Source organism: Parasteatoda tepidariorum, chromosome 1 (genome assembly GCF_043381705.1).
Source record: "Parasteatoda tepidariorum isolate YZ-2023 chromosome 1, CAS_Ptep_4.0, whole genome shotgun sequence".
NCBI classification, from domain to species: Eukaryota; Metazoa; Arthropoda; class Arachnida; order Araneae; family Theridiidae; genus Parasteatoda; species Parasteatoda tepidariorum.
In genome coordinates this window covers 69,446,264-69,473,940 of record NC_092204.1, presented here as the reverse complement: position 1 = coordinate 69,473,940, position 27,677 = coordinate 69,446,264, and the positions used below count along the sequence as shown (strand labels likewise).

The window sequence follows — 27,677 nt, the reverse complement described above, 5'->3', positions numbered from 1 at the left end:
TAAAAGAAGCAATAGAGAACATGGCTTGAAAACCAAATTATAATACTTCTACAGTTTTATAAAATTTATAACTTTTAAAACATACTACATTTATTTATTTTGTAAAAATAAAGCATTGTGTACTCAAACCGTAACCAAGAAGATAATTTCTCTTTGAATCGCTCCTTATTCTGTCATTCAAGTTTAAAAAAATCAAGTTGTAAAAAGAAAGTAAGACTTGTGACTCTTTCATTTACTTAATCACTAACATAAAAGTCAAATTTTTTTAAGTTATAAAAGTGCAAAGAAAATGAAAGCAGTAGATTTGTAATTATTGAGTTTATAAAATAAAAGTACATTTTAATATTTACAAATTTCAATATTAAAAAAAACGAAAAGTTTAAAGATGACAAAATCCTGAATTATGACTGATTATGATTATAATTTTAAAAGATATTAGAATTTCATCATTGACGGTAGAAATGACACAAGAGACGATAACGATTCGTGTAAACAATTTTGGTATTGTAAATTTTTGACTTTTTTATACTTCGATTTGAAACATATAAAATGAAAATTTCGAAACGCATAAATAAAATTTAAGGTAGGTAGGTACTTTATTTACGTCGCACTAACACAATGGGCTATTGGCTACGGTCTAGGAAACATCCCTGAGGATAATCCGAAGACAAGTCATCGCAATTTTGATCCCCTGCAGAGAGGATAGCTTCCCTGCTTTGGTAACCCGACGACCTGCTCGTGAAGTCGAGCACTTTACCGTAGAACAGTTTAATGAGGACCGATACCGCTCACCCTCGGTCCCTTCGCAGGCTGATCAAAGTGGTCATCCACCCGCTTACTGACCACAGCCAGTGATGATGCTTGACTTCGGTGTTCTACTGGGAATCGCGTCCTTACGATCAGTAATCTGTGGGACAAATAAAATTTAAAGAAATCGTAACAGTTTAATATCACAATTTATAATAATAAAGATGTTCACGGAAAAACTATGTTCTTAAATGTCATTCAAAGGTGTTTTGCCAATTTTCCCGAAACGCAAATGAAGATGTGACTCTTAGCTTCTATTCTATATATAAATAGTATAAGATATTTAATAGCTTGTTTTCATTTCTATGAATTTATTACAAGATATTTAAAAAGTGTTTCATAATAATAAGTCCATACATTTCAGCATTTTGAGTTTTTGGAAATACATCACTAATCTACATTTTTAGTATTCATACCAGTGCTTTTTTTATTTATTAGCGGTTACTTCATGTTACACAAAGTTATATTTTTTAGTACATTAATGTTATAACTTGTTCTGAAAATGAGTAATAATCAGTACACATATGGTAGAAGTCAATAAAATATATGTTTATTATAAAGGTAATAATTTAATTTTACTATTTATAAATGTAATTATTTATAATTGTGATATTTTTAATATTAGATGCAGTGCAACGACGGAACACCTGATGATTTTGAAAACATGGAAGTAATTTCGGATTCCGAAAAATCGGAATATGGGTTTGAAGGTTCAAATCAAGGAATGATATTTGACAATGAAAAGAAGAGCTTAGCAAGTCCTGAAATACCAGTTACATGTAATATTTTACACAATAAAGAAGCAGACATAAACACAGATCAAGAAGAAACTCGTTTCGGTTTGTCAAAGAGTAAAGAGCTAAAAATATACGAATCGAAATATACACAGTCAATTGATAAATGGAAAAAATGTTTGGATTCAAACTGCAATATGAAAGAAAACGATAGTTCTTTCTACATCACCCACGAATCAAATGCGACAGATCTTATTGACAAAAATATTATAAACAATATTATAGAAGATTTAGATAAAACAATTTCTGAAACTATGGAGGATCGAAAACTTAAAATTACTGACTTTGAATGCTTAAATAGTAATAAATGTCAATTCGAATATCCGAAAAATCCTTTAGATACTTGCCTTATTTCGGAATTTAAAGATTTGAAGAAGTTTGGAGAGCACAACACTGTTAAGCACAATACAGAATTAAGTTTTAATAAAACAAATAATGCTGAAAAAACTTCGATTGAAAAAATTAATTCATTGAGTGAAATAACAATTCCTCGGCAAATTGACTTTTCTCAAAATCATATTTCTCATAATCATTCACCCATTTGTTGTATCAATTTTCCGTCTCTAACTTGCACTGAAAATGATCTAGATTCTTATGACTGTTCTCAGTCATTATTTGAATCTGAACCTGAAACTTCAAATTATGATGACAAGTTACAGTTCGTTTCAGAAGCTGTAAAAATAGATTTACATGAAAGTACACCAGAAAACAGAGATAATTATGTACGCAACTCTAATGAACTGCAAAATGAAATGCAGTTAAAAGAACAGCAATACGAAAGAACAATGAATGGGCTGAAAAATACGTCACCTAAATGTGAATATACAAAAATAAATGAGTTACCATCAAGAGTAGATCTTGAGATTTCAGTTGAAGCACAGACTCAGCAATGCAAAAATGTAACTAATGCTGTAGAAGATTTGTTACATGTATGGAATAATACCTCACCTAAAAGTAGGATCGAAAATTCACAGAAAAGAATGCCGAGTAACATTGCACAATATGCCCATGAAAATTTGTCAGTGGAAAAGCAATTAAGTGACACTTTATTTTTACATGACATACAAGATGGTGCATTATTTTATAATAAAAACGAGTGTGAAGTTGGAGATGCCATTGAAAAATCAGGCAAAAACAACGAACCTTTCTCACAAAAAGAAGAAAACTTAGAAATAGTTATTTCTTCTAAAAGTTCAAAAACTTCAGCTAAAGATGAACTTTGTAGCTCGGATGAGACACCTTCGTTTGCCATGGAAATAAATGAATGTTACTTATCTCACGAAGAAAAATCCGGAAGCGAGTACTTTGATAAAATCAGAAAGAATATATCCCCTTCCGAACATTCCAAAACAGTGTTATTAGAGACGAAAGAATTTCTTTACGAAAAAATCGAATTAACTGAAGAAAAAGTTTCTTTTAACGATACAGAAACTTCTAATTCTTCATTTCCGAAATCATCACCTTCTCTTTTAGAGACTAAAGAAGAGTTTCAAATTGCTAATAAGATTGATTCTATTGGCAACTATGATACATTTGACTATGTCAAAAATTGCGTTACTGTCCCTTCTTTGGCGCAGCAATCAGCTAAAAAAGAATTATATGCAAACTTACATGTCCCAGATTTATCTACAATTTATGGTCTAAAGCTGCCCTCAAATGACCATTCTAAAATTATGAATAAGACTGAAGAAGAAATTCAGGAAAATAACAATGCTAAAAGTTATTTTAAAACTGGACAGTCGCGTTGTCTAAAACGTTTTCAAGCCCCTTGGAAGAATGATAAAGATGGAATTTCGCAATCTATTTCGAAAAGGGATAAACATTTCCCACAAACTTCAATTTCTTCAAATATGGATATTAACAAATCTTGTGATAAAGAAGAAACAACTACTGTTCCAAACATTGATACTAAAGCAACAGGAATTAATGATTGTTTGCCAGAAAATGTAAAACCCAAAATAATCGAAAAAATTACAACTTATCAAGAGCACAGCGAGAAAAGCTCATTTGACAGTTCGGGCATCGAAGCTATTGACGAAAATGAACAGCCTAAAAACACATTTTTAGATGATGTCTCGATTGACGAAAAACTGACTGCAACGAAAGAAACTGTAAGCAACACGTCTTCGAAGAGTTTACAAGAAACTAGCATAGAAATTCCTAGAAATATTTTAGAGGATTCTGTCAAAACGTCAGTATTAATGGAATATAATGATAAATGGATATATGAACGCAACTCTTCTGAAGAAAATAATCAAAAAGCTATAATAAAATTACCAGTTACTAAAACAAAAAGTAAGTTTGGAGGAAAGCGAAAACATATAGATATTTCTAATAATGACGAGTCATACACAAATAAAGATAAACAAGAAAGAGAATATGGATCGACTCAACATAAAAAGAAAAAGCAAAATACTTTAAGTTCAGAAGATTACGCAGAGAAAATTCCGAGAAGCACGAAAATGGAACTCAGGATTAGAAACAGTGATCATCAAAGATATGCTTTCAAAGAAGCAAATAAATATTTATATGAAATAGGCAACAGCCAGAAGAGCAAAAGGAGAATTTTATCCATCGCCAATAATTATTCAGTAAGTCAAAATAAATGCAAAACTAATAATTTTGAAAAAGAGAAAAGTTTACTAGATGAAATTGAGGACAGACTTTATAAAATTGATCTTAAAATTACGACGAAAACTGTAAGCATTCGGGAAGCAAAGAGAATCAACACTAATCTGAGGAAAATCAATGATTTATTAATGAAAACAGAGCTATATTGCAAAAATTTCGCTCAGGAAAATGTAAGTAAATCTAAGGATTTAAATACAACTTACATAAATTCGAAGTTAAGTTATTTGATGACAACGTATAAAAAAATCAAAAAAGATATTGAAAACATAATAAACAAGAAGAAAATAATCACAGCTACTCCTGTTCCTTTGAAAGTTTCGCTGGTGAAGAAATGCGAGGATGAAAAACCAGTTTTGGAGTCAAATGATCGAAAAGATAAATCTATAAAAGTTATGAATAAATTTAGGAATGGTTATAGGAAACTTTCGGATTTATTACAAACGATTTCTTCGGAAAAATATTCAACGAGCACTTTTTATAGAAAAGATGAATCACTAATTAGTACGTTTTCTTTGATGCATGAGCTCAGTAACAATTCGCAAGAAAATTTTCATTCAACAATAAAACGAAATGATAAAATCCAAGAAAACGAAACTTTTGACATTCCAATAAATTATTCTCCAAGGTTGAGACAAGGACCCATTACTGAAGAAAATACAATAAATGAAATGACTTCTTCACCAATACTAGGAAGCAATCAAGGAAATATTTCCGAGAATAATGAAGATATTGGAGTAATTGAAAAAGAAGGGTATAAAGAAGGGAATCCAGAAAATTCAATAACTAAAACGATATTTTTAAAGCAGTTCGAATGGAATCAAAATAGTGATGCACCAATAGAATCAACTGGGAAACAAAAAGAGACACAAAAACTGGGGACGTCATTAATTGTAAAAAAAGTAAATCCATGTGATAATTTTTGTGGAAATGGTAAAAATAATTTTACTCCGGAAAATTTTTTATCGATTGAAAATAAAAATAAGTTTCCATTTGAAAAAGCATTTGATTCCCAAACTACAAGATACAATTTAAATCCAAACACAACAACAAATAAAGAAGAATGTGTACGAATTCAAATTAAGAAGCATAATTCACCAGGAATAAAATCCTCAAAAGAAATATTTAGGATAGGAAATTCGATTGATCTTTTTTGTAAAACTAAAAATGACCAACTTATCAATGAAACTTCTTCTGTAACTGAGTGTGATATCACAAATAAGAAACCTTGTCTAACAAATAGTGAAAAGAATAAAATAAGCACTGAAAGCATAAATGATGAATCAAAAAAAACTTTAGCAAACAATAATCGAAATGAATCCTTATCAAACGTTTCAACTACTCATTCTATTAACTTTCACAAACAACCAGATAAAATTTTGTCAGGAAACGAAACTTATAAAACAAATTTACTAAAACCTTTAAAATCTTTGGAAATATCAAATTTGAGTAGTGAAGACGATGAAACTTTATTGAGTTTAGAACTACGTTCTGACAATAATTTTCAACCTGGAGTGATTAAAGTTAAAAATAACGTTGCAAATAGCAACAATACAAATGAAAGAGAAATTTTTAAACCATTAAGTTTCAATAGTATGGAATCCATTAACACAGTGACCGAAGAAGGTGAGTCTCCGTCACTTTTAGAATCACGCGTTGGTAATGTCACAAAAATTAATAGTTTTAATCTCAAATTGATTACGAATCCCAAACCTCGAACCAACGATAAAAACGATCTTAAAACAAACGAATCGTTGACAATCAATTTAGTGAAACCAACGAGCTTTTGTCATCCAACATTAGGGGATGAGCAAACAGGAATTAAATCTTCCGTCCTATCATATTGCTCGAATAGATCAAGGATGTCTAATATAGATTATACATTGAATAGTGCAGAGAACGCTCACAATGGAGGGAAAGGAATTCTAGAAGCTCATAAAAAATCTGGTGAATTATTTTTTAATTTACCGGATAATCACAAAATGAATGATCTTCGAAAATTTATCCTTCTGGATTTATTGAGGCCAGGGAAAAATGTTCTTTCTTTACATACATCAAAAAGAATTGTGTTCGCTTCTTTGAATAATACGGGTGATATAACCTCGAACAAAGGAAAAACATACAAAACGCCTTTAGAGTGGTGCTCCGATTGCTCTGATTTTGTGACAGTAGGCAAAAAAATAACGAATAAAATGTGCTACAGCAAAATATATTATCAAGGACGTACATTATCCTATTTTAAAAATATCTATCAAGGGCTTAGTGAGTGGAAAGCATCCCATAGGACGAGTGGGTCATCAACTTTATCCGAGCCAACTACGTCTCTTGAGGTCGAACTGGGGTCAATTACGCCCGAGGGAAAGCAACCTGAATGTGATGGAAAGAACGTACCTATTGGAAACGTCCTAAATTTAGCAAAAATGAAATTGTTGCTGATTGGAAACAATGAGATTGCCCCGATGACCGCTGAAACAGACCAATGGGAAAATATAGACAAATGGGACTAAATATTAAAAATCACTTTCCATTCTGCTCATGGACTTAGAGTTATTTCAAATATATTTTTGCATTTTGAAAACATAATACTCATAAACTTCCTCTCTCTCTCTCTCTCTTTTATAAATTGCATTTTTAATATTGATTAGATTTGAGGCTATTTTTATCTTAAATTATAAACTCAAGAAATATAACATCACATTTAAATTAGGTCCTAAAACTTTCACATTTTTATACTGAAATGACATGATTTTAAATTCTTAAATTCAAAAGAGAAAAAGTTATATTATTTTAAATTATTGTTATGTGTAACTATGTTTTGGGACAATATTATTTTATATAAAACTTATTGTTTGCCCTTTGTTTAATGCTGTTTAAATAAAAGAATGAATCTCATTTTATTTCCTCATAATAATAACACAACACATTTTTAAACCAATATAAATAATTTCAATTGAAAGTTTAAAAAAATCATATTGTATATGCTCGATAAGAAATAAGGAAGGTAAAATTTATACTATCTTAACCTTTTCAAACTCAAAATGCTTTGATGACAAAACTAATATAACGATAAAACTTATTGTATCATAAGTCTTTTTAAAATCTTACTGTTTAGCTAAATTTTTTACAAAAAAAAATGGGCTAGCCTTTTCTTTTCCCTTTAATTTAATCTTTAAAAGTTTGTCTATTTGATCATTTTGACAACCTTAAACAAAGCTTCTTAAATATTTTTACTCATATCTCATCATCTTTCTAGAAAAGTTGCTCACAAAAATTTCCACTTTTAAAAAGTATTTAAAATAAAACAAATATTAAATTTAACTTTTAATTTTCTGTTTCTATTTACTTTTGCAATCATCAACAAAATTAAATCATCCTTGAGTTAATTTATTGATAATACTTATATGCTAAAGATTAAGTTAGCTGTAAAATAACACGCTAGATACTATAGATTTCTTACCCTGAATTATGCACCCTATTCGAGGTCACAATCAAAACATAACTTTCCTTTATGTTTATTTCTTCTTTTTTAAGACTCAACTGACAAAAACTTATAATTTTAAAGAACCTAACAAAACCGTTTATAACATATAGAACCTAATATATTATAGAACCTTATATTATATATAGAACCTAACAAACCTGTAATATAAGCAAAAGCAAGAGATTACTGATAACGCTGTAAAGCATGCATTTATTGTTTTTCGAAAGTTTTTCTTTTCTAATAGAATGAGGATTATGAAGGTTATATAAGTAATCAAAAACGTTTTTATTGGAGAAAAAAAAACTGCAATTAAACGCAAGTATTGAATCAAAGTATTTTCCCCATGGAAATATTTCATTTTTAACAATGCAAATTATTTTCAGTATAATTCATTAAGCATTATAATCATAATTCATCATTCATAAATGGATTTTATGGCATTATGACAAACATGCATGCAAGCAAAGGTACAAATAATTTATTTTGAGATTAAATATATAGTATATGAAAGCTTGAAAAACATTCATTAAGATCTCTCATTTTAGTCGATCTTTGAATACGGCTTTTAGTATCCATAGAAACCAAATGGACCTCTTAGACTATCATTAAATTCAAAGCGAGACCCTAACCTTTGTTGAATGCTTTGAATGCGAATGATTAGTAAATTTCCAAATGATTATTAGGTCAATTCGATATCTCGAAAGTATGTCACCCACTTTCATGGTTTTTTTTAAAGCAAAATCGTCGATACGGACGTGCCTTTCATGATCTTGCTTAGTAAAGGAATTGTAATGGATTCTTAACAAGTATTTTATATAATACTAAGAATTATTATTTTTATTCTTCCAAATATATATATTATATAGATGTTATATATTGTGCATAATTTTTAAATAAAAATTAAGTTAATAAAATAAATAATATACGTATTTGGTATTTAGAATTCTTAAAAAATTGATAATTTGACAGTATTTTAGGAAAATAAAACAATAAAATGTTTATGAATATTTGGGAACTTTCATTAATTATAAAATGCCTGATAGAATAAAAAAAAATTAATGAAACGTTACACGAAAAACAAAACTTTAATGTTTTGAACTACATCAGTTAGATTGGACATTGAAACTGCGTTTTGTTTTCAACCAAACCTCTAAGATGTTACATGAAATAGTGTCGCGTGACTACCTTAGACTCACTACTTTACAGTAAAGTTATTTGAAGAGCTCAAAAAGATCTCTATCCCTTGTAAACATACCATAAAAATGGACATTTTAAGCTACGAGATCAGATACAAAAACGCACTTTCTCTAAACAAGCATATCTTTTCGTCGACGGATTTAGATTTTTGACCATAAGATATAGGGGGCAGCCGCAATATGGGAAATATGGTCAAAACAGTTTGGAGAAAAGAGCTGTCCAACGCAAAATTTGAACCACTTAAAGTAAATTTTAATATCTGTGTATTTTGCTATATCTCGAGAACTTTTTAAGCGAATTGAAGTATTTTTGCACGCAATTATAAAATTCGTTTATCCAAAGGTAATTCCATGCAAAAGAACCAAGTTTTTAATAATTACTTGGTATTTCTTTATTTTATTTTTCATTATTTTTTCAATATTGGTCGAAAAAAGTTTGAATTGTAAGGTATAGTTTCTTATATCTTTTTAAAGAATGTAATTTTAGGTAGGTCAAAAACATAATGTGTACGCATTCGGTTGAATACTTCAGATAAATTGAATTAAAAAAAGTCATATATTTAAAATTTAATTTCTACTCCAAGGGCTTCGTACAAATTTTGTATTTTGCCTTATAAAATTACATTCGTTAAGTAGATGTAAGAAATTATGTACCTTACAGTTCAAAATTTTTTGACTGTTACTAAATAAAATACTAATAAATTATTAGCAAAATTTATCATTTTTGGCATGGAAATATCGATGGACAAATGAATTTTTTAACTTTGTGCAAAAATTTATCATTTTCCTTAAAAAGTTCTCGAGATATAGCAAAGACATTATGGGATTCATACATTGGACCGTTCTCCTGACCAAACTATTTTGACCATAACTTTTAGATTGACGTTATGCCACCTATATTTTGAGTATAAGAAATCCAAATGCATAGAAAAAGGGTATTTTATTCAAAGAAAGTACGGTTTTGTGTTTGCAGAAATTAATTAGCGTATTTGAAGTTACCCCCTCAAACCATTCAGCTAGATTCCTAGTATGTGAAAATTCGATTATTCGATCAAAAGTTTTTAAAAGTGATTTTTTTTTTTGCTAATTTCACACAAATTAGTTATTGTTAGTAATTACAATTGGATATAAAGCAAAAACTTTATTTTCTCTGTTTAAGCATATACCTTCTTTTAAATTTACTTAATTTTTCTTAAATCTTCGTTTTAATTTTATTCTTGTTTTTTAAATTTGAATGTGCTTGTTTATTGCATTATTATTCTTTGTAGTACAATTAGTTTAATTCTTTCCCCGAAAAAAAGGAAGGCGTCATTGTATATACAATTATTCGGTCGATGTTTATTTCACAGAAAACAATACTAAAACATTGCTATAAGAAATCTGATAAAAAGTTCAAAAATTAGGTTTAAGAACAGTACAGAAAACATCTCAAAACTTAACCTTCTTAACCGTGCGAGGTTATTTAACACATAAAAATTAACAACTATACTACATAAATATTTAAATTTTTTTTTTCATACATAGCATCTTTAAAGTAAAGTTTGCAACTTTTTCGGAAGAATTTGAAAGCTTTGAGTTACTGGTTTTAAATTGTTATATGCAATTAAAAAAAGCTTAGGCTCGATGCTGTATTTACTTGTAACTACTAGTAAATCATTTACTAACTAGGGTCAACTAAACTCTGCTCGCTATCGCTCGCCGAGACTAAAGGAAATCGACAGATATGTCAGTCATGGTATTAGGTAAATCGGTTAAGAGTATAGACTAGGTTGCCCCCATGAAATTGGCACTGTAACTTGGAGCATTTATTGTATATGAAATTTTCCATTTTTCTGTTATTTTTATCTCGACTCCTAATTATTAAAAAATATCACACTTGATTCATTTTTTCTGTTTTCTGCAAGATTGCCTGAATAAGAGAGTCACACACTATTGTAAAATTTTACTTGTAAATCATCTATTGAAGCATCTATCTTTTTTGGAGCCTCATGCATAAGTTATCTTCGTATGAGTTGAGCATAAGTTATCTAACAATAATATGCTGTTAACATGAATATATTGTCAATCACAATGGCACAATGTCAATCAAAATTTGAGTTGTGAAGGCTCAGGGAATAGAGCGTTCGCCTTTCAATGAGGTGAACTGGGTTTGAATCCCTGCAATGACTGGTCGATATGAATTCCGCATCCGACTTGCGCCGAGCACAGTACTGACGTGAAATATCCTCTGTGGTAAACTGATCATGGGCTAGATTCCCCTTTTCGTCAGGCTAGCTGAGGGAGGTTCTCGTTGTCTTCCTCTCCATGTAACGCATATGCTGGTTAGTTCCATCAAAAAGACCTCCAAGAAGGCAAATTTCTCCCAATACTTGTTTGTTTATGCATTTTATTGTAACCGTGATATATTTTTGTTTCGTGCACCTGGCAACTTCGATGCATATTAAATTTGATTATGTTCTTCGTGGCTTCCTGATTGTATTGTGTTAAGTAAGTAATATATAGTGAAAGAATTGTAATTTTGGTGAAAGAATATAGAATGAGTCATTAAAGAGAATTGATACTTGACGAACTTGGCTTACCCGAAATAGAATGGAAAGAACAGTTGCAAACGTAAACAAATGCCACGTTTTAAGAACCAATCAGGATCGAGATACCTACATTACGTCATTTGCAGGTATCCCATTGAAATTATCAATTTGATGCTGATGATTAGCACTCATTATTTATTCTCTCATACACTTATTTTTTCATCGTAAACGCTGCTAGTTGAGTTTTCGGAAAATTGGCAAATGCAATATCGCCAATCGACTAATTATTTCAATTATGTTAAAATGAATACTGTGCGTATTTTATTATCTCCATTTTAATTGATGCTTGTTAATTACAATTTTACTCACATTAAAGTTAAAATTTTTACAAATATTTTGATACTTTTATCCAACGAGATGAAAAAACAACTAAAATTAGGTTAACCCTGTGAGATCTGTGAGCTTCATTCGTTGGACCGACCGTGACTGTGTAACAAATATTTTATGAATCATTTGAATTTTTTTTTCATTTTTTATTCAAGCATTTGATTATCGTTGCCAATTTGGAGAAACAAATTCCACCCTTTTCTGGGAAAACGTTATTCTTTTATGTGTTTACAGAAAATTAATATTTTTAAAAATAATTTAATAAATAATGAAAAAAGTATTATTTATTTATTCATTATTATTCAACAAATTGCAAAAAAAGCTTTTAGCCTACAATAGTTTTCTTAAGTTTCCCTCGATTTACACCTAAAGCAAAAATTTTCGTGAACAAAATCATTAACATTTTTGTATAAAATGCTTTCTTAAGTTACATTTTAATCGGAAATTGAACAAAAAGTAATTTACAGCTTTTCTTACAAATTTATTATTGTTTTATCGTTTTGAAATTAATGATCTGAGGTCTAATAGCTGTTTGTTTGAACGTATAATGTAGGGCACTGGGGCTCACGCACATTAATCTGACGGTCCATCATCAGTAAAATAAATTTTGCTGTTCGTGATCTTTCCACATTTTGCGAAAAAGAATTACTTCATAACAACAGACGATAATAAAAACACATTGCAGCTGTCAGAGCGCCCTCTGTGGTTAGAAACAATTTATACAATAAATTTTTTTAAAAAACGTAGGTTGCCGTTGGAAACGGGAAAACATTAACTGAGTGTGAATTTGCAAGCCCACTCGTCAAACTAAGATGAACCCGCTCAAACGGAAAAAGGCAAATGTTCGAATGGTTAGTGACTCATATCTCGTGGAAAACATAGAACGCCTGCTATGCTATAGCTCATATGTTTTCAAGTAGTTAGCAGGTAAATTTTCATCGTATTCTTTTAATTTAATTATTTTGTTAAAAGTTCAAATTTATGTAAAAAAAATAATGAAACTGTACTATATTATGATTTTTTTAGAACAAATTGCTTCATTATAAGTTTATAAATAACAATAAATTTATGATATTTTTTAAAGTGCTATTTAAAAAAGTTCAAAATTGAAAATGTAGCATGAATAATTTTAAAAATTATATTATTTTTTATTTAAATCACAAATGTTCAAGGGCTAAATAAAGCATTTATGGATTAATATCTTTAGATATTCTTGCAATATATATGAAAGACCATAGGGAATTGTAAACTGCAATATATTAAAATTTCTAGAAAAACTGGTGTATTTTTATTTTATGAATAACAAGTAACATATGATATTATTCATTAAAATGGTAGTTTGAAAAAGCTAGAAATGTAATTCATGGCATAAATTATTTTAAAAACAGCATTGTTTCATTGCTTTCTATTCAAATAAGTTTTCAAAGGCTGTACAATATATTTGGATGGTATTAAAATATATTTAAAGGCCTGGAACAACATAGTTCTAGTCTATAATTTTTCAAAAAATATTTAACATTGAACTGTTCTTTTGTCCAAATAGAAACATCTATATTTGATTTGGAAATCGGTATATTTATTTTTAAAAGCGGGCTTATCATTACAATGCTCCTAGTGTTTCATTTATACAGGATAAAGTGTGTGATGAGTACAGTGCAAAAAAATTCGAATAATCACTCTGTACAGAACAAAACAAAAAATGGACCACTTTGAATCAATAATAATTTAATAATCAGATCTTCATATTTCAGAACTCAATCTTAATGATTTGAGGGGATGACCACAAATATGCTAATTAATTAGTTGCAGACGATACTTTAAATTGCGAAATCAGACACAAAAACGTACTTTTTCTGAATAAGCCCATACCTTTTCATCGACGGATTCAAATTCCTGACCCCCTAGATTTGGGGGTAGCCGTGGGGGTAGCCGAGAAATATGGTCCCAATAGTTTGGTCAGGAGAGCGCTCTAAACTTTTGACCGTTTAATGTCAATTTTACTTTTTGCTCATTCCGCTATATCTCGTAAACTTCTTAAGCGAATTGAAAAAATTCTGTACACAATTCTAAAATTCGTTTATCCAAAGATAATTCCATGCAAAAAATAACTTTTGCTGAATATTTATTATTTTTTATTATTTTATTTAATAATATTCGAAATTTTTTTTTAATTTGGAATGATTTGTGTTACTTATAGGTATTACGAGATATGCGTGTATATTATAACTTTTAAATGATAATTTTCTTATACTATATCATGTAATAGATTAACTTACGTCTAACAGATAGATAATTCAACTTTAAACTGAAATTCCGCGAAGAAATTGAGCAATATTTTAATTTTTAATTCTTTTTTGTGGAATAATTTTTATTTTTTACTACAAGACATATTTAAATTGAAGGAAAAACTTTACAACTTTTGTTTTTCGGCTTAATAATATATATTTATTTTATTTTTTTAAAAATTATTTTATTTTATTTTATTTTAATAATTTTTTCCCTTGTAGGTTGAAAATTACGAAGTTAATGATATTTCCATGAATTAGTTACATTAAAAAAAGCTCTTAAAATGTAATGAAAAAGTTAACTTACTTGTTTGAGAGAGTAAAAAATCAATAAAATTATTTATACGTCCTTATCATTTTTCAAAATTTGTTTTAAATTGAACAGAAGGAAAGAAAGAAAGTTATAATTTTTTAAAATAACAAGGCAGTAGACCTGAAAATTTAAGTTTTCAGTTAGTAGCCAGTGGCCGGTAGACTCTAATAACTTAGTAGCCACTTTTTTCTCAAACCTAAAGAGTCAGTGACCAATATCGATAGTTCCTCTTCCTTTTATGACCACTTTTCACAAACTTTCTTTTGCTTGAGTTAAATTATAAATCCAAAAGAAAAAAATCATATTAGAAACAATCTACGGCTTTAAAAAATTAATTTAACCTTAAAAATAATATAAATATGTGTCAAAATTGAGTGAAACATACTGATTTTAAAGAATTTTATTTAAACATATTTAAGGGTGGCAAAATACATTTAATATACACATCACAACTTTGAAGTATGAGAATTGTTAAAAAAAAATCTCTCCTTCTACATGAATCATTCCACCACATGATGGATTCTAAAAAATTAGAAAAGAACGTTTTTTAAGAAAATGTGTTCATTAATTTTTTAAAGATATGAAATCTCACTCAATAAAGATAAAGTAAAACATATGTTAGTTTCCATCAAAAACTTGAACTGGAAAATAAGTAAATTGGACTCCAGACAATCCACTTATTTGATTTTTCTCTGCATACTAAGTGCTTAAGTAAGAAAACAACTTTTACAGAGATAACTGTTTCATTACTGTTTACGAAACTTGCGGAGGAAACCGGAAACCGTGTTTTTTCCATTATTTTAATCGTTTTATTAATCTGCTTTATTATTTTTTACAAAATATTTGTCTAGCATAAAGTATGCAATTATAACACGTATTCGGAAGTCTATTATAATTTCAACTATTAGATTATTTTTCTGCCGAACCGCAGAGGCAAAAGCAAATAGGCAGTAGGCAAAATCCTACAAATGACAGTTTTTGAGATTTCTAAGGATTACTAAACTTTAACTTATTAGCTTCTCAACTATATTATGTATGATTCTTTGCATATATGATGCTCTTTTTTTATTTATTTTTGAAATAAAATGCATATGTCATGCTATTATGATAAAATATTATTTAAAATAAGGAAGGTAGACGCGTAATGACAATGTGAACTTGATAAATTTACGAAACTACCATAATTGCGACTAAAAACTGATTAAACAAAATGTAGGAGGTAATTTTATATTTTTATTTCAAAAAATGCAACGAACAAATTAGCTGCTCTTTTTTCAATAAAATATTATCATTAATATAATTTTATATGATGAATTTGGTTCACAACTTTTAAGAACTAGAATAAAAAACTAACATCTGTTCTGAGAACTGTTAGAAAGTTAAGGAATCAAATTTTATGTATGATAGTTTACACATGGGATTCTTATTTATATTTATCTTTAAAATATAATTTTAATGTCATCTTAGTTTAACAAGAAAAAATATCACGGAAAATAGTTATTAAGCTTCGTATCAAATCAATAAAACACATTCATCTTTATGCAGCAACTATTTTTCTTCCTTTTTATCGAAAAAATTATTTTTCATCTGGTGCCACTCAGCTACTTTTCGTCCAAAAAATATTTTCTGGTCTTTTTGGATGTAAAGAGATTTTTAATTACTATTTACTATATGTTCGATTACTTTTCAAAGTCATTTACATCGATATTATTTCCGGCATTATATGCGTCAATAATAATTACGTCAATAATAATTTTCCTGACGAAGACAAAGAGCTATTATATTAATTTAATGTTAATCACAGGTACCAAATTAATATCTAAGTATTCAAGTATGTAACGATTTTTAAAACTAATTGAGGGGATGAAATAATAATACAATTCGTTGTATGAACTCGATTTTGGACACATGCCAATGAAGTGCAGCTTAAACCATTAAACGTCTATTGTAGCTTGATACATATTTATAGCTTATAATAGTAAAACAGCTGAAAAGGTTAAGGTCATAATAAAGATAGTCTGCAAACCAACTTTTGCTTTTTTATTTCCCTTTGATTGTTGTTCAAATTCCACTCCTTAAATGGGCTATGTTAAGAGTTGTTCATCAAACTGCAAGATTCATTGCAAAAAATAAGATATAATAAAAAAAGTATGTTGTAATTTTTTCTCTAGCTATATAGTTACATAAATTGAAATTTTAACAAAGAAAGAAAAAATGATAATCTTAGGCAAATCTGAACAGATTACAGATGAACAATTGCATAAATTGAAGAATATATATTTATAATTTTAAACATTAAACTTTCTGGGTTATAAATCTAGATAAATTCTCTAAGGAGCTATAAAAAAAAATCAGAATAAATTACCTATTTTACTTTCAGCGAATGAACTTAGTTTTACAAATTTTTCATGATGCAAATTTAGTTATAAATTTGTATCACATAAAATTAGTTACAAATTTTATGTGATACTCTGTTTCCTTAAAATAAAATTGCAAAAATTACTTCTAAACAACTCTTTGATTTCTAAATATTAGGAGTTAAAATTTTCGATGCAAGAATTCAAAATTCTTTTTAAAGAAGAATATCTCTTCAGAATAACTAATATTTTGAATATGCGAGATTATGTTTTTGATTGCTTGATTCGTGATTTTCTTCTGAAACCAGATATATAATACAACATTTAAAAACAAAATGATCATATTTCATTTAAAAATTGATTTAATCTTTATGCAGTAAAAAAGTATAATATAACAGTAACAGCAAAGGAAAAATAGCAGGCTATGAGCTATTTTTCAAACAAAGGTTAAGTTTTAAATAACACTCTTCTAATACCCTTACGATAAATAAAGAATACCATTCTTTCTTACGCTTAGCGTGACATGCATTACAGTAGACGTTGGTCACACTACACCGAAATGGCTCAAGCTCTGAACGTGACCTATTTCTTGGAAAATCCAAGGCTGAGATTAAGGAGGAATTAATAAGTGACTTTCTGAAGAAGGCTGGTCAGTTGCCAAGAGCACGAAACAGCATTATTTCCCCCAATTCAGATCATACAAAGGATTTTTTTTTATAGAACTAATATAATATAAAGTGTTCGATAGTGGAGATAAAAGTGTCACTTTACTGTCATTTTACTGTCAAGTATAAAGTTTTTATAAGGTTATTTCGAAGAAAGACACCTGTTATAGTTTTTTTCCGGCAATATATATTTCTTTATAAAGATTAATAGTCAAAGTAAAATATATGTCACCAGTGTAAAATGGATATGATCTTTATTTCTTCTAAGTCTTAATTTTTAACTTTATTTTGAGATAAATTCAGAAAAGAAAAACTGGGTAAATCTCTGAATTTTAGTATCTAGTGCGAATGTGCACAAAATAAATATTGTACACGTTACGCAATAAATTTTTATTTTAATTATTGATTGATACCAAATGAACTATTGCGCTTAAAAGAGAAATTAATATTTTTTATAACAATATTTTCTATTAGTTTCTCAAATGTAAGTTAATGCACTGTAGAAAGTAGGCACTAAAATTTAAATAAATTTAATGAACCATTTCCTCATAAATGTTACGAGCGAATATTTCGTCAAATTGAGAAAATTGCAAACTTTTTTTCTTTGAAAATACGTAATTTGTTAAAAGTTTTAAATTTAAGAGGTGAACAGATTACACAAATGATTAAGAAATAAATATTGCTGCGTTTAAAAGTTTAGTTTTTAAAAAAAGACCAATAATGTGATATTCAAAGGGTAATAAAAAAGTTAATGCACTCTTTTTTATTGCAAATTAAAATTGTAGAAAGTGTGGCTGGGGGTAGATATGTATAATATGCACGAAAGCGTGAATGTTGTTCGCATATAATTTGTAACCATCGCGAAAAATGTTTTGCTATTACTTATTAGATTTTAAAAAAAGCGGTCTGTGGTCTAGCTGGAACACGGAGATTCCATAGCCTAGCTTTTTTATAGCGATTTCAACAATGAATATTGATATTTAAATGCAAAATCAATTAAAAATTATTAACACATTTAATTTGTTATTTTATTATTTATTTAAATGTTTACTTATTGAACTTTGAATACGAACAGTACTATCAAGAAAAAGAGAAGAAAAAAATTCCACAGAAACTATAACGTTGTACACATCAATCTTTTTTTTAGATGGTTGCATCAGGAATGAAATTTGATATTAATATTTGATAAAATATGTGATACAGTAGTTAAATATGTTAAAACAATTCAGTTTTAATTCTCTTTATTTTTGCACTATTATATATTGTAAAATGAGTAACGCAAGAAAACAAGATTGCTTAAGTGTGGAGGAATTGACAGGTGAATTTTATGAAAGTATTTATTAAATATTTTGAGTTAAATTATTTCTGTGCTAATCAGAGTTTAGATATACCAACCAAGCCGAAAAGGGAAAAACGAAATTAGTCAATAACTACCTTTATATCTTCAAAAAGCAGCTGAATTTAAAGAAATGTATGCTTGTATGCATAATAATCAACATATAAAGTTATTCAAAAAAATCGGTGATTTTTAAATAAATTGCGTCAAAATTACGTGGCGACAAAAGGACTGAACTTGAAAAAGTCAGTAAACTGTTTGAAGGAAGATCTTTAAATCAAGATTTTGTATTCGCAGAAAGTTTTTCGTTCGTTTTATCTGAGGGGTTATCACTGCTGCAACTGTGACAGTTGTTATAACTTGGTTTTATTATAGATTTACTGACATATGTAGAGTTCAGAGATGATCGAAATCAGTTTTTTTTAAACCAGTTTGATCCAGCGGCCCCTTAATAAGATAAAAACAAAGAAAGAAATGAATACTTCGCTACCCCCTGCTGAAAACTGTTTTGAAAAGATTTAAAAAAAAATGAATACAAATGTTTGGTCGCAAAAGCCTTAAAAGTATTAATTCTTTTAGAGATCATACCATACCTTTTTAAAAAAAGGCCTTGCACCTATGGTGGTATTAAAAATTTAATATAGGGATCGTCTGTTATCGCTTGAAAACAATTTGCTTTACTTTTATCTGTTTCTTATGCCACGTATTGAAGAATTTTTTATGGTTAAACAAATTCAAACTTTTTATTACTAGTTTCAACAATGAGAAGCAAAATGTTAACAATAACTTGAACAGTAATTTCTTTAACATATTGGTTTCTGCTTTGAACCTGATAAAAGGTGTGTGACTGAAAGTGCATTGTAAAAAATACCGATTGTTTTTTTTTTCGGAATTTCATCATATATTTAACGGTTAAAACCGTTTTGTTCACAGAACGGTTTTATTATGTTTTTTACCCTAATCCCAAACGGATTAAAACCGTTCCGTATTAGATATTTATTTTTCTCTAATAATTTTACGATTATTTTTTATATTTACTCTTTTTAAAGCAATTATTTCTGGACATCCTAAAAAAAAACTACGATTCGAATTTATTGTCATATTGATTTAATATTGAAGCGAAATTCTCACTATCACAGTTTCTTCATAATAAGATACCAAAGCCGCAGTGGTTCAGGCGACAGAGCGCGCGTTTCCCAATGAAATGACCCAGGTTTAAATCACAGCGATAACTGGGCTATACAAATTCTGCCGACATAAAATATTTAAATTTTCTGCGAGTACCGATTTACTTCGTAACTTCCACAGAGAAAATTTGTTTCTATATGATAAAAGTCAGTTGAGGCCACAGGGTTATTTCTGTAATAAAAATTTTTTTTGTTACGGTAAAAAATCTGTCTTATTACGGATTTTCTTCGTAATTTTTACGAAGAGAAACTTATGGTAAAAAACAGTTGTGGCTACGGATTTACTTCAAAAATTTTACAGTTTTGCACAACCAATCCAGCGGCGTTTTTAAAAGCGTAAATTTTTCGGTTTTAATAGGTGTATAAAACAATCTGTAGAATTTTTTTTTAAATGCATGAAACTTGTACAAATCAGAAGTACGCTTTTCAGAGGGAATGTTAAAAATCTTTGATGATGAAATTATTAAATTAATTTTGTTAAATTAATCAACAGAATCGTTCTGATTTTTTTCAATGAAATATTTTTACTTCTTCTTTCCTCAGCAGATCTCATCACATCTCTCCAAAAATGTCACCCATTTCGAAAATTATGAAAATAATTTTTAAAAAAATAATGCTTTTTAAGAATTAATTATTTTAGTGCCTTCACTAAACCAAATTATTTTTCTGAACAATATATAGTTACTGAATATGCAAACGGCTTACTAACCATTATTTATTTTAATTATCTTAAGCCCATCCCTTAAAAGTGGTGAAGTTAAAGTTAATTAAAATAAATAATGGTTGTTAGATTATTTTAAGTGAACTACTGCACCACCCAAAAACATGAGATGATAAAGTTTCAGAAAGCGTAATAAAAGCCATGAGTTGACCTCGATGCATATCCAATTTAGATAATAGCAAAACGGTTTATAGACTGCTTTATCAAACAGGAGGGTTCGATTCTCGGGAGAATTTGGTAGAGGAAAAAAAATCGCTTTTCAAGTATCTGAAGTTGATTAGATGGTTCTTCTCATGTCTCTGAGGAATAAGACAATTTTGTTTTGAGAATATCTTCAGTTGATTCGTAATGAAAGCTTGACCTCGGAATGACTATTTCTGAATGCGTGCTATGAACAAAATGTATGATAGTAGATTATTCAACGCAGTAAATTATTTTTTGACCGAGGGAAGGGCTATAAACAAGCCGAAAATGTAAGTAAATATTTAATTACTAATGTATTCTATCCAGTTAAACATAAATATACTGTAATATAATATACGAATAATAATTCAACATAATTGAACATTTAAAAATAATCAATCGTGGGATTTCTGTGAACTGTAGATGGATTATAATAAATAATTAGAAGCGTTTTGAGCAAAATAGAAATATTTTGCTAAAAAATTAAATCATAAACGACCTAAAAATGTTTATTTTCAAATTATTCTGGGGAACCTTATTCGGGTGTGAATTTTAAATTTATAATTAGTTTTGCTCCTAAAGTAACAATTTTGTTTAAATAACATTTTTGTCGAGATGTACAAGTTTAAAAACTTAATATAAAACATGGGGTTGCGAAATGTTGCGACTAACTTCTAGAGGAGTATACCACCTCCTCAGGTATAAAATTGCATAGGAACCCAAAACTGGAAATATAATTGTACGCGGCTGGAGGCGCTTTTCTATTATGACCTGTTCAGAAGCACACAAAGAAAGAGTTTTAAATAATCATCCCCTTTTTTCTTGCAGTAACCTGCTCCAAAAGTTGTGCTCCAATTTTAAGCATTGTTTACATATTTCGCATGACAATTATTTTAAAAATAAAATATAAAATTTTGAAATTAGTTTTTTTTTATCCAAGTACGCTTAAAAAAAAGAAAACGATTTTACATTTGTCAGATCTAAAGCGAAAAACCTAAGGTGCATTTTAAATGCATGAGAAGAATTTTTGCGGTAATAGAAGTTTATTACGAAAGTGATACACCTCATATTTTCCGCCTTTTGGTTAACAAAATTAAAATTATTTTTTTCTTTTTAATTTACAGGAAAACGCAGTATTAGAAAAAAATTATTTTAATTTCCAATTATCTTCTATATAGTAATACATCTGTTAGGTTGTATTTGTCAAAAAATGGCCGAAATTTCCGATAAAACAAAGATAAAATTAACATTAACTTCACTGTATATTAGGTATTAAAAATTAAATATGAAGTAGTTAATAATGATAAGTAGTTTATGAAAAGAAATACATTTGCAATAAAATTTCTAATGTCTAAGTTCTTAATATCAATTAAATTTAAAAAATAACAGCATTATTGATTCAGAAATTAATATTAATTGATTCAGAGCACTATCAAATAATCCCACAAAAATTTTTTATTGAAAGTTCAGTCTATACTTTAAGTGAGTGCACTTACTTAAGTTGCGACTTTAAATTAACTTTTTTATTCTTTTTCCCAAAATCATTTACCAAATAGTAAAATGAAGTTTATATTGCCGCAAACAACCATCAATCATTCGACTATATTTTCCCCTAAAATTGCTTATGGGGAAAAATGAATTCCACTTAATTATTTTCAAGTTATTCAATACAGTAAATTCTGTATCAAGGAATATCTTATGTCATGTGTTTAACCTTTAAACATATAAAGCGGAATATTATTAAGTAAGCAAGGAAGAATTCTGTGAAAAGAAGTTGTCTGAACCGAATAATCGATCGATGATAATAATAATATGATGTTTTTCTTCGAAAAGCTCGGCTTTTTTGTTTTCGCTGTCGTTGCTTGGAGCGGCCGCAAAACTGAAATAAATCGATTCCTTTTTTGTTCTTTGTGCTACTCTAATGTATTTTTTTTATCACGTGATTAGTAAACAGAACATCAATTTAAGAAATAAAAAATAATAAAAGCTAGAACTTGCAGCGTGTTATCTGTTTTCGGTTCGGTTTTCTCTTCTTCTCATATTCCTCTCCTTAACATATTCCCTTTCTGTTTTTTTTAAAAAAATTTTCAAAATTTTTATTAATTTTTTTTAAACAACGCGTGCGTCTCTTTTATTTTGGTAAATTTCGTTATATTACGCTATCTTAACCAAGTAAGCCCCCTCCCCTTTTTTTTAAGTTGGGCAGTTTTTTTTCTTTCTGTATTAGGTTCCTTATGTTAATGATATGGTATTGAACGAAGCTACAAAAGCCGTAGATGTGGTAGAATCTATGAATTGCAGTAAAAGACAATTAATATAATGTTTCTACTTTATTATTAAACGGCAGTATTTGCAGTATTTAATTTTAAAAATCTATTTGTGTTATTTATAAATTTAACAAGTAAAATTAAACTGTAAGAAGTAAAATTAAACTTTCTTACCTATTAAAATTAATCTCTTTCATTGTAATTTGATATTTTTACGACTCAACTCTAAAGTAGATGAAAAATGAAAATTAGTAGCTATAAAATTATCATTCTGCTTGAAACTATTTTTTAAGTATTTAGAAATGTTAAGTGTTATTGCATCAAATAAAAATTGGAGAGCTCTGAATAAATTTTATCCTAATGATCAGATTTTTATGATCTAACATGTTCAATATCCTAATTGATTTTTGCTTTAAAAATGATTAATCGTAAAGCTCGAGCCGTGTTAGCACAGGTAATAGGATGTTTGCCTTACAATGATGTGTACCGGATTCGAATCCCAGCGATGGCTGGTCGATACGAATTCCGCATCCGGCCTGCACCGACTACAGTGCTGACGTAAGATATCCTCAGTGGTAGATGGACCATAGGTGAGAGTCCCCTTGCCGTCAGGCTAACCGTGGGAGGTTTTCGTGCTTTTCCTCGCCATGTTACACAAATGCGGGCTAGTTCTATCAAAAAGTCCTCCGCGAATGCAAATTTCTCCTAATACTTGATCCAGGAGTTCCCTTGTTTTCTGGACTGGGTTCAAAATTACAAGGCTACGGAGTTGAACATTAGTGGTCGTAAACCCAAAAACTGGGTCGGTTGTTCAATGATGGTTATGAAATAAAATAATCATAAAGAGCAATAAGTGTCTCAGAAAAAGTAATATTTAAAAATTAATGACTGGTTGGAATTTCATAATTATGCTTACAATGTTACTTTGCAGATCGAAGCTATTAAATTGAATATAACGCAATTTACCCATCAAATCCATAATAAAAGAAAATAAAAAAAAGATTAGTGAAAATATTCTTGTGTTGTTTTTGAAAAAAATAAAACGTAACAACGTAAAAACAAGGTAAGAAATTCCGGATCAAATTACGGTATCAAAATTGGTACTTTGGGTGCATAATCCGCAAAATATTATACCTCAATTTTTGCAATAATATGTATGGCAAATTAATATTCAAGGAAGGAAAAAACTATAACGATGCCGAAATCTTACGAATAACGACTTAGAAAAGCGGGCTGAAAACATCATAATTTGTTTGACTTCCAGTGTAAGCAGAGAAGTATCGAAAGGGAATTGTTAGAAACTTTTCACTTTTCCCAGGCAATTAAACTTGTTTCGATGTGTACAAGTTATGTGCTTACCCTTTTTACTTCTTTTGTAGAAGGTTGCTTAAAATATACATTAAGAGTGCTCGTTACAGAGCATTCTCCATATCTTTAGCATATAGGGAGTGACATGTATCAAGTGGCAGCGTAAATTTAAGTATAATCTTAAATTATTTTAATACGTAAAAAAAATGAATTTTAAAAATTAACTTTTTTATAATTTCATATGTGTACTCATAATTTTGATAATTTGATCTGTATTTTAAAAAATGCGGTACCTTGACTGAAACGAAGGGAAAAAAACTAAAAAAGAAAAAAAAAACTAAATTAGAGCAAACTTTTATGATTTAATTTCTTTTCTTGTTTACTACTTTAAGAAAAGTATCTGAACTAAAAGAAAAATGCCATATTGATTTTTTTAAAGATGTTTATGCTGCATTTGCTTTTGAAAATGAATCACGAAAATGAGTACAATCATTTTCGTGATGAAGTTTTTATTCATTACTTAGCAACATATAATAAACTAAAATCACTCATTTCGTGTTTGTTGTTTCTATGTAAATGGAATCAGAGTAAACACAAGACAAAAATATTCGTTTCACTGTTTGTTTTTTTTCAAACAATTGAATCTAGAACAAATTATGTATTCAGAAATCAGTTTTTTGTTTTGTTTATCTTGGATAAGAATATTGAATGTCCTAAAAACAAAAATATAATGGTATATCAGATAAGCCACGAAAAAGATATTAATATGTATCACCATTATTTTTAAATGATTTTAACCTTTTAAATGCCGACTTAAGAAAGGGGAAAGCAAATAACTTGAAATTTGATAAATTCACTCGCAAACTTAAAGACAATAAAATAAGAAATAGAGCAAACAAATTTTAAGTGTGTTTTTAACGATGTTCCATTTTTGGGAACATTGACGTCTGACTGGGTCATTTTTTATTGATAATGGTCAAGATCGCTTCAGTTGTGTTCCAGTACATATCTTCTGTCGGAACAAGAGATATTCTCCAGGAATAGTTTTCAAAATATGTCAAGATGAGCACAATTCATCCACTCATGATATTTTTGCAACATTGTTTCAGGATTTTTCAATATTGTTGCCTCATCAAATTTCACTTTCTTATTCGATTTTTGTAATTATTAGCCTTTCTATTTTTTATTTGCACTGGACTCTAGGATTTGATTTTTCCCTTCATCTTCTTCAATATTACTTTAAAAACAATATTTTTCTATTATAGAATGGCATAACAGGATCTGAATTATGCCTAACATAAGGTTATATTATCCCTTTAAAATCCTGTAAATTTTGTATTCGTGAAATAAAAACTGAATTTTCGGTAAATTATATTACAAGTAAATAAAAATTTACAAATCATATCAAACTTTTAAAATTCTAAGAAAATCGAACAGTTATGGAAACGGAACCTAAGTGAGTGTAAATATACTTTATAATGTAAATTTTAAATGTATGAGAAATAATATCATTCGGACTTAAAATCGCTCACTCAATTCAAAGTCCATGTTCCATTTTTGGAGCTTTTTGCATGCAAATGGTTAAGCACTACAAAATGAAGGATTTTGTTTAAAACAAGCTGAATTTATTGTTTTAGTTGCTAAGATTTAGACATTTTTATATGATATTCTTAATTTTCTATCAACGTAGTGCAATTTTTATATGGAAAAATACAAAGTTTGAACCAAATCGGTCTAATTGTTTCTGAGAAATCAAATTTTAAAAATGTTTTATTTTTAAAATTCGATCCCTCCCACCGATTGCGATCAAATTTTGTGTTTTACCTTATAAATTTACGCTTATTAAAAAGACTTGAAACTTTGAATACTTTGCAATTCAATACTTTTTCGACTATTATTAAATAAAAAAAATAAATGATTTGTTAAAACTGATTTTATGCACTGAATTATCTTTTGATAAACGAATTTTATCATTGTGTACAAATATGTTTTAATTCCCTTGAAAAATTCTCGAGATTTGGCAAAATAAGCAAAAAGTAAAACTGACATTAAGGGGCCAAACTTTGAACCCACAACTTGACCAAACTGTAGGGACCTTCTTTCCCTGATTGCGACTACCCCTGATTGTGGCTACACCTGCGGCTACACTTGTTTATGACACCTGATTGGAGATCAGGTGTTATAATTTGTCGAAAAAAAGGCTTGTTTATTCAGAGAAAGTACGTTTTTTGTGTCTGATTTCGTTACTTTAAATATCATGAACTAATTAATTAAAAAAAATTTGAGGTTAACTAATTAACATTTTTATTTGAGGTCCACCCTCAAGCCATTAAGATTGAGTCTTATTATGTCAAAATGCGATTATTAGATCAAAAGTTCGTTTAATTAATTTATTTATATTTTTTTGCTCATTGTACATAAAATATAATAAAAGACATCATCATAATGGCTTTGTTATAATCTTGAAATAAAAAAAGAATATCTCAAGTTTGGACTTTCCTCTGCTTTCTCAAAAAAATCAGTTCAACCATAAAATCGGTGTTTTAAACAGTAACAGATTCGCTTTAACCTTAAGAAGGTGTTAAATTGTACCCTATTTCTATTAAAATTGTTCCTAATGGTGTACTGAGATTAAGAAGAATGAATTCTCACAATAATATGGTTCAACATTTTATCGCGCAAAGGTTGCAGTAATTTTGTCCAATATTTATAAATCAATGCGTTCCTGAATTTTTCACTATGTATTGAGGAATAATTTAGGAAATAAAGTGCTATGAAAGGAAAATGCGAAAGCTCTAAAAAATAGATATTTCGTTCCAGTTTTACGTTGATAAAAGTGAGTTAGATGAGAATTTTTCAATAAAGTGATTTAAATGGCTCTAATAGTTTTGCGCTATGAAAGAAAGTCCTTTTTCTATTAAATTTTTCAAGGAAAAAAATAGCTTTTTTCTCTTAGTGATTTTATTTACAGTAAAATGTTTTCTATAAAAAGGAGGACGATCAACGTATAACAATAAACATGTTTCAAAGCATAGCAGTTCCAATGCAAATGAAATAAGCGATGAATAAATTTTATAACGCTTGTTGTTAGTATGCATTCGATTTCCGATTCAAAAGTATGTCATGCTGTTGATAATATTTATCATGCTAAATATATTGATTACTTAAAATGAGTTCTTTTCAACGGGTATTCTATAAACTGATAAGTCTGGCACGCAGTTTAGTCATGCAAAC

At 28.7% G+C, this 27,677-nt stretch overlaps 2 protein-coding genes across 4 annotated transcripts in view; both read left to right on the top strand.

The window, feature by feature from the left end:
- Window positions 1-1,432: 1,432 nt before the first annotated feature.
- On the top strand, window positions 1,433-6,736 carry LOC139426499 (uncharacterized protein MAL8P1.12-like). The gene has a single exon (XM_071185631.1). The coding sequence runs from the start codon at window positions 1,433-1,435 to the stop codon at window positions 6,734-6,736; it is 5,304 nt and encodes a 1,767-aa protein (XP_071041732.1).
- Window positions 6,737-12,608: 5,872 nt separating this feature from the next.
- LOC107439004 (inversin) overlaps window positions 12,609-27,677 on the top strand; it is a 47,746-nt gene continuing 32,677 nt past the window's right edge. For all 3 annotated transcript variants that reach the window (XM_071181899.1, XM_071181896.1, XM_016051456.3), the window contains exon 1: window positions 12,609-12,748. The gene's annotated coding sequence lies outside the window, so the exon portion shown is untranslated. The remainder of the gene's footprint in view (window positions 12,749-27,677) is intronic.

Bases quoted from the DNA above. Each gene is read 5' to 3' on its own strand.
- LOC139426499 (XM_071185631.1), top strand. From the start codon at position 1,433: ATGCAGTGCAACGACGGAACACCTGATGATTTTGAAAACATGGAAGTA.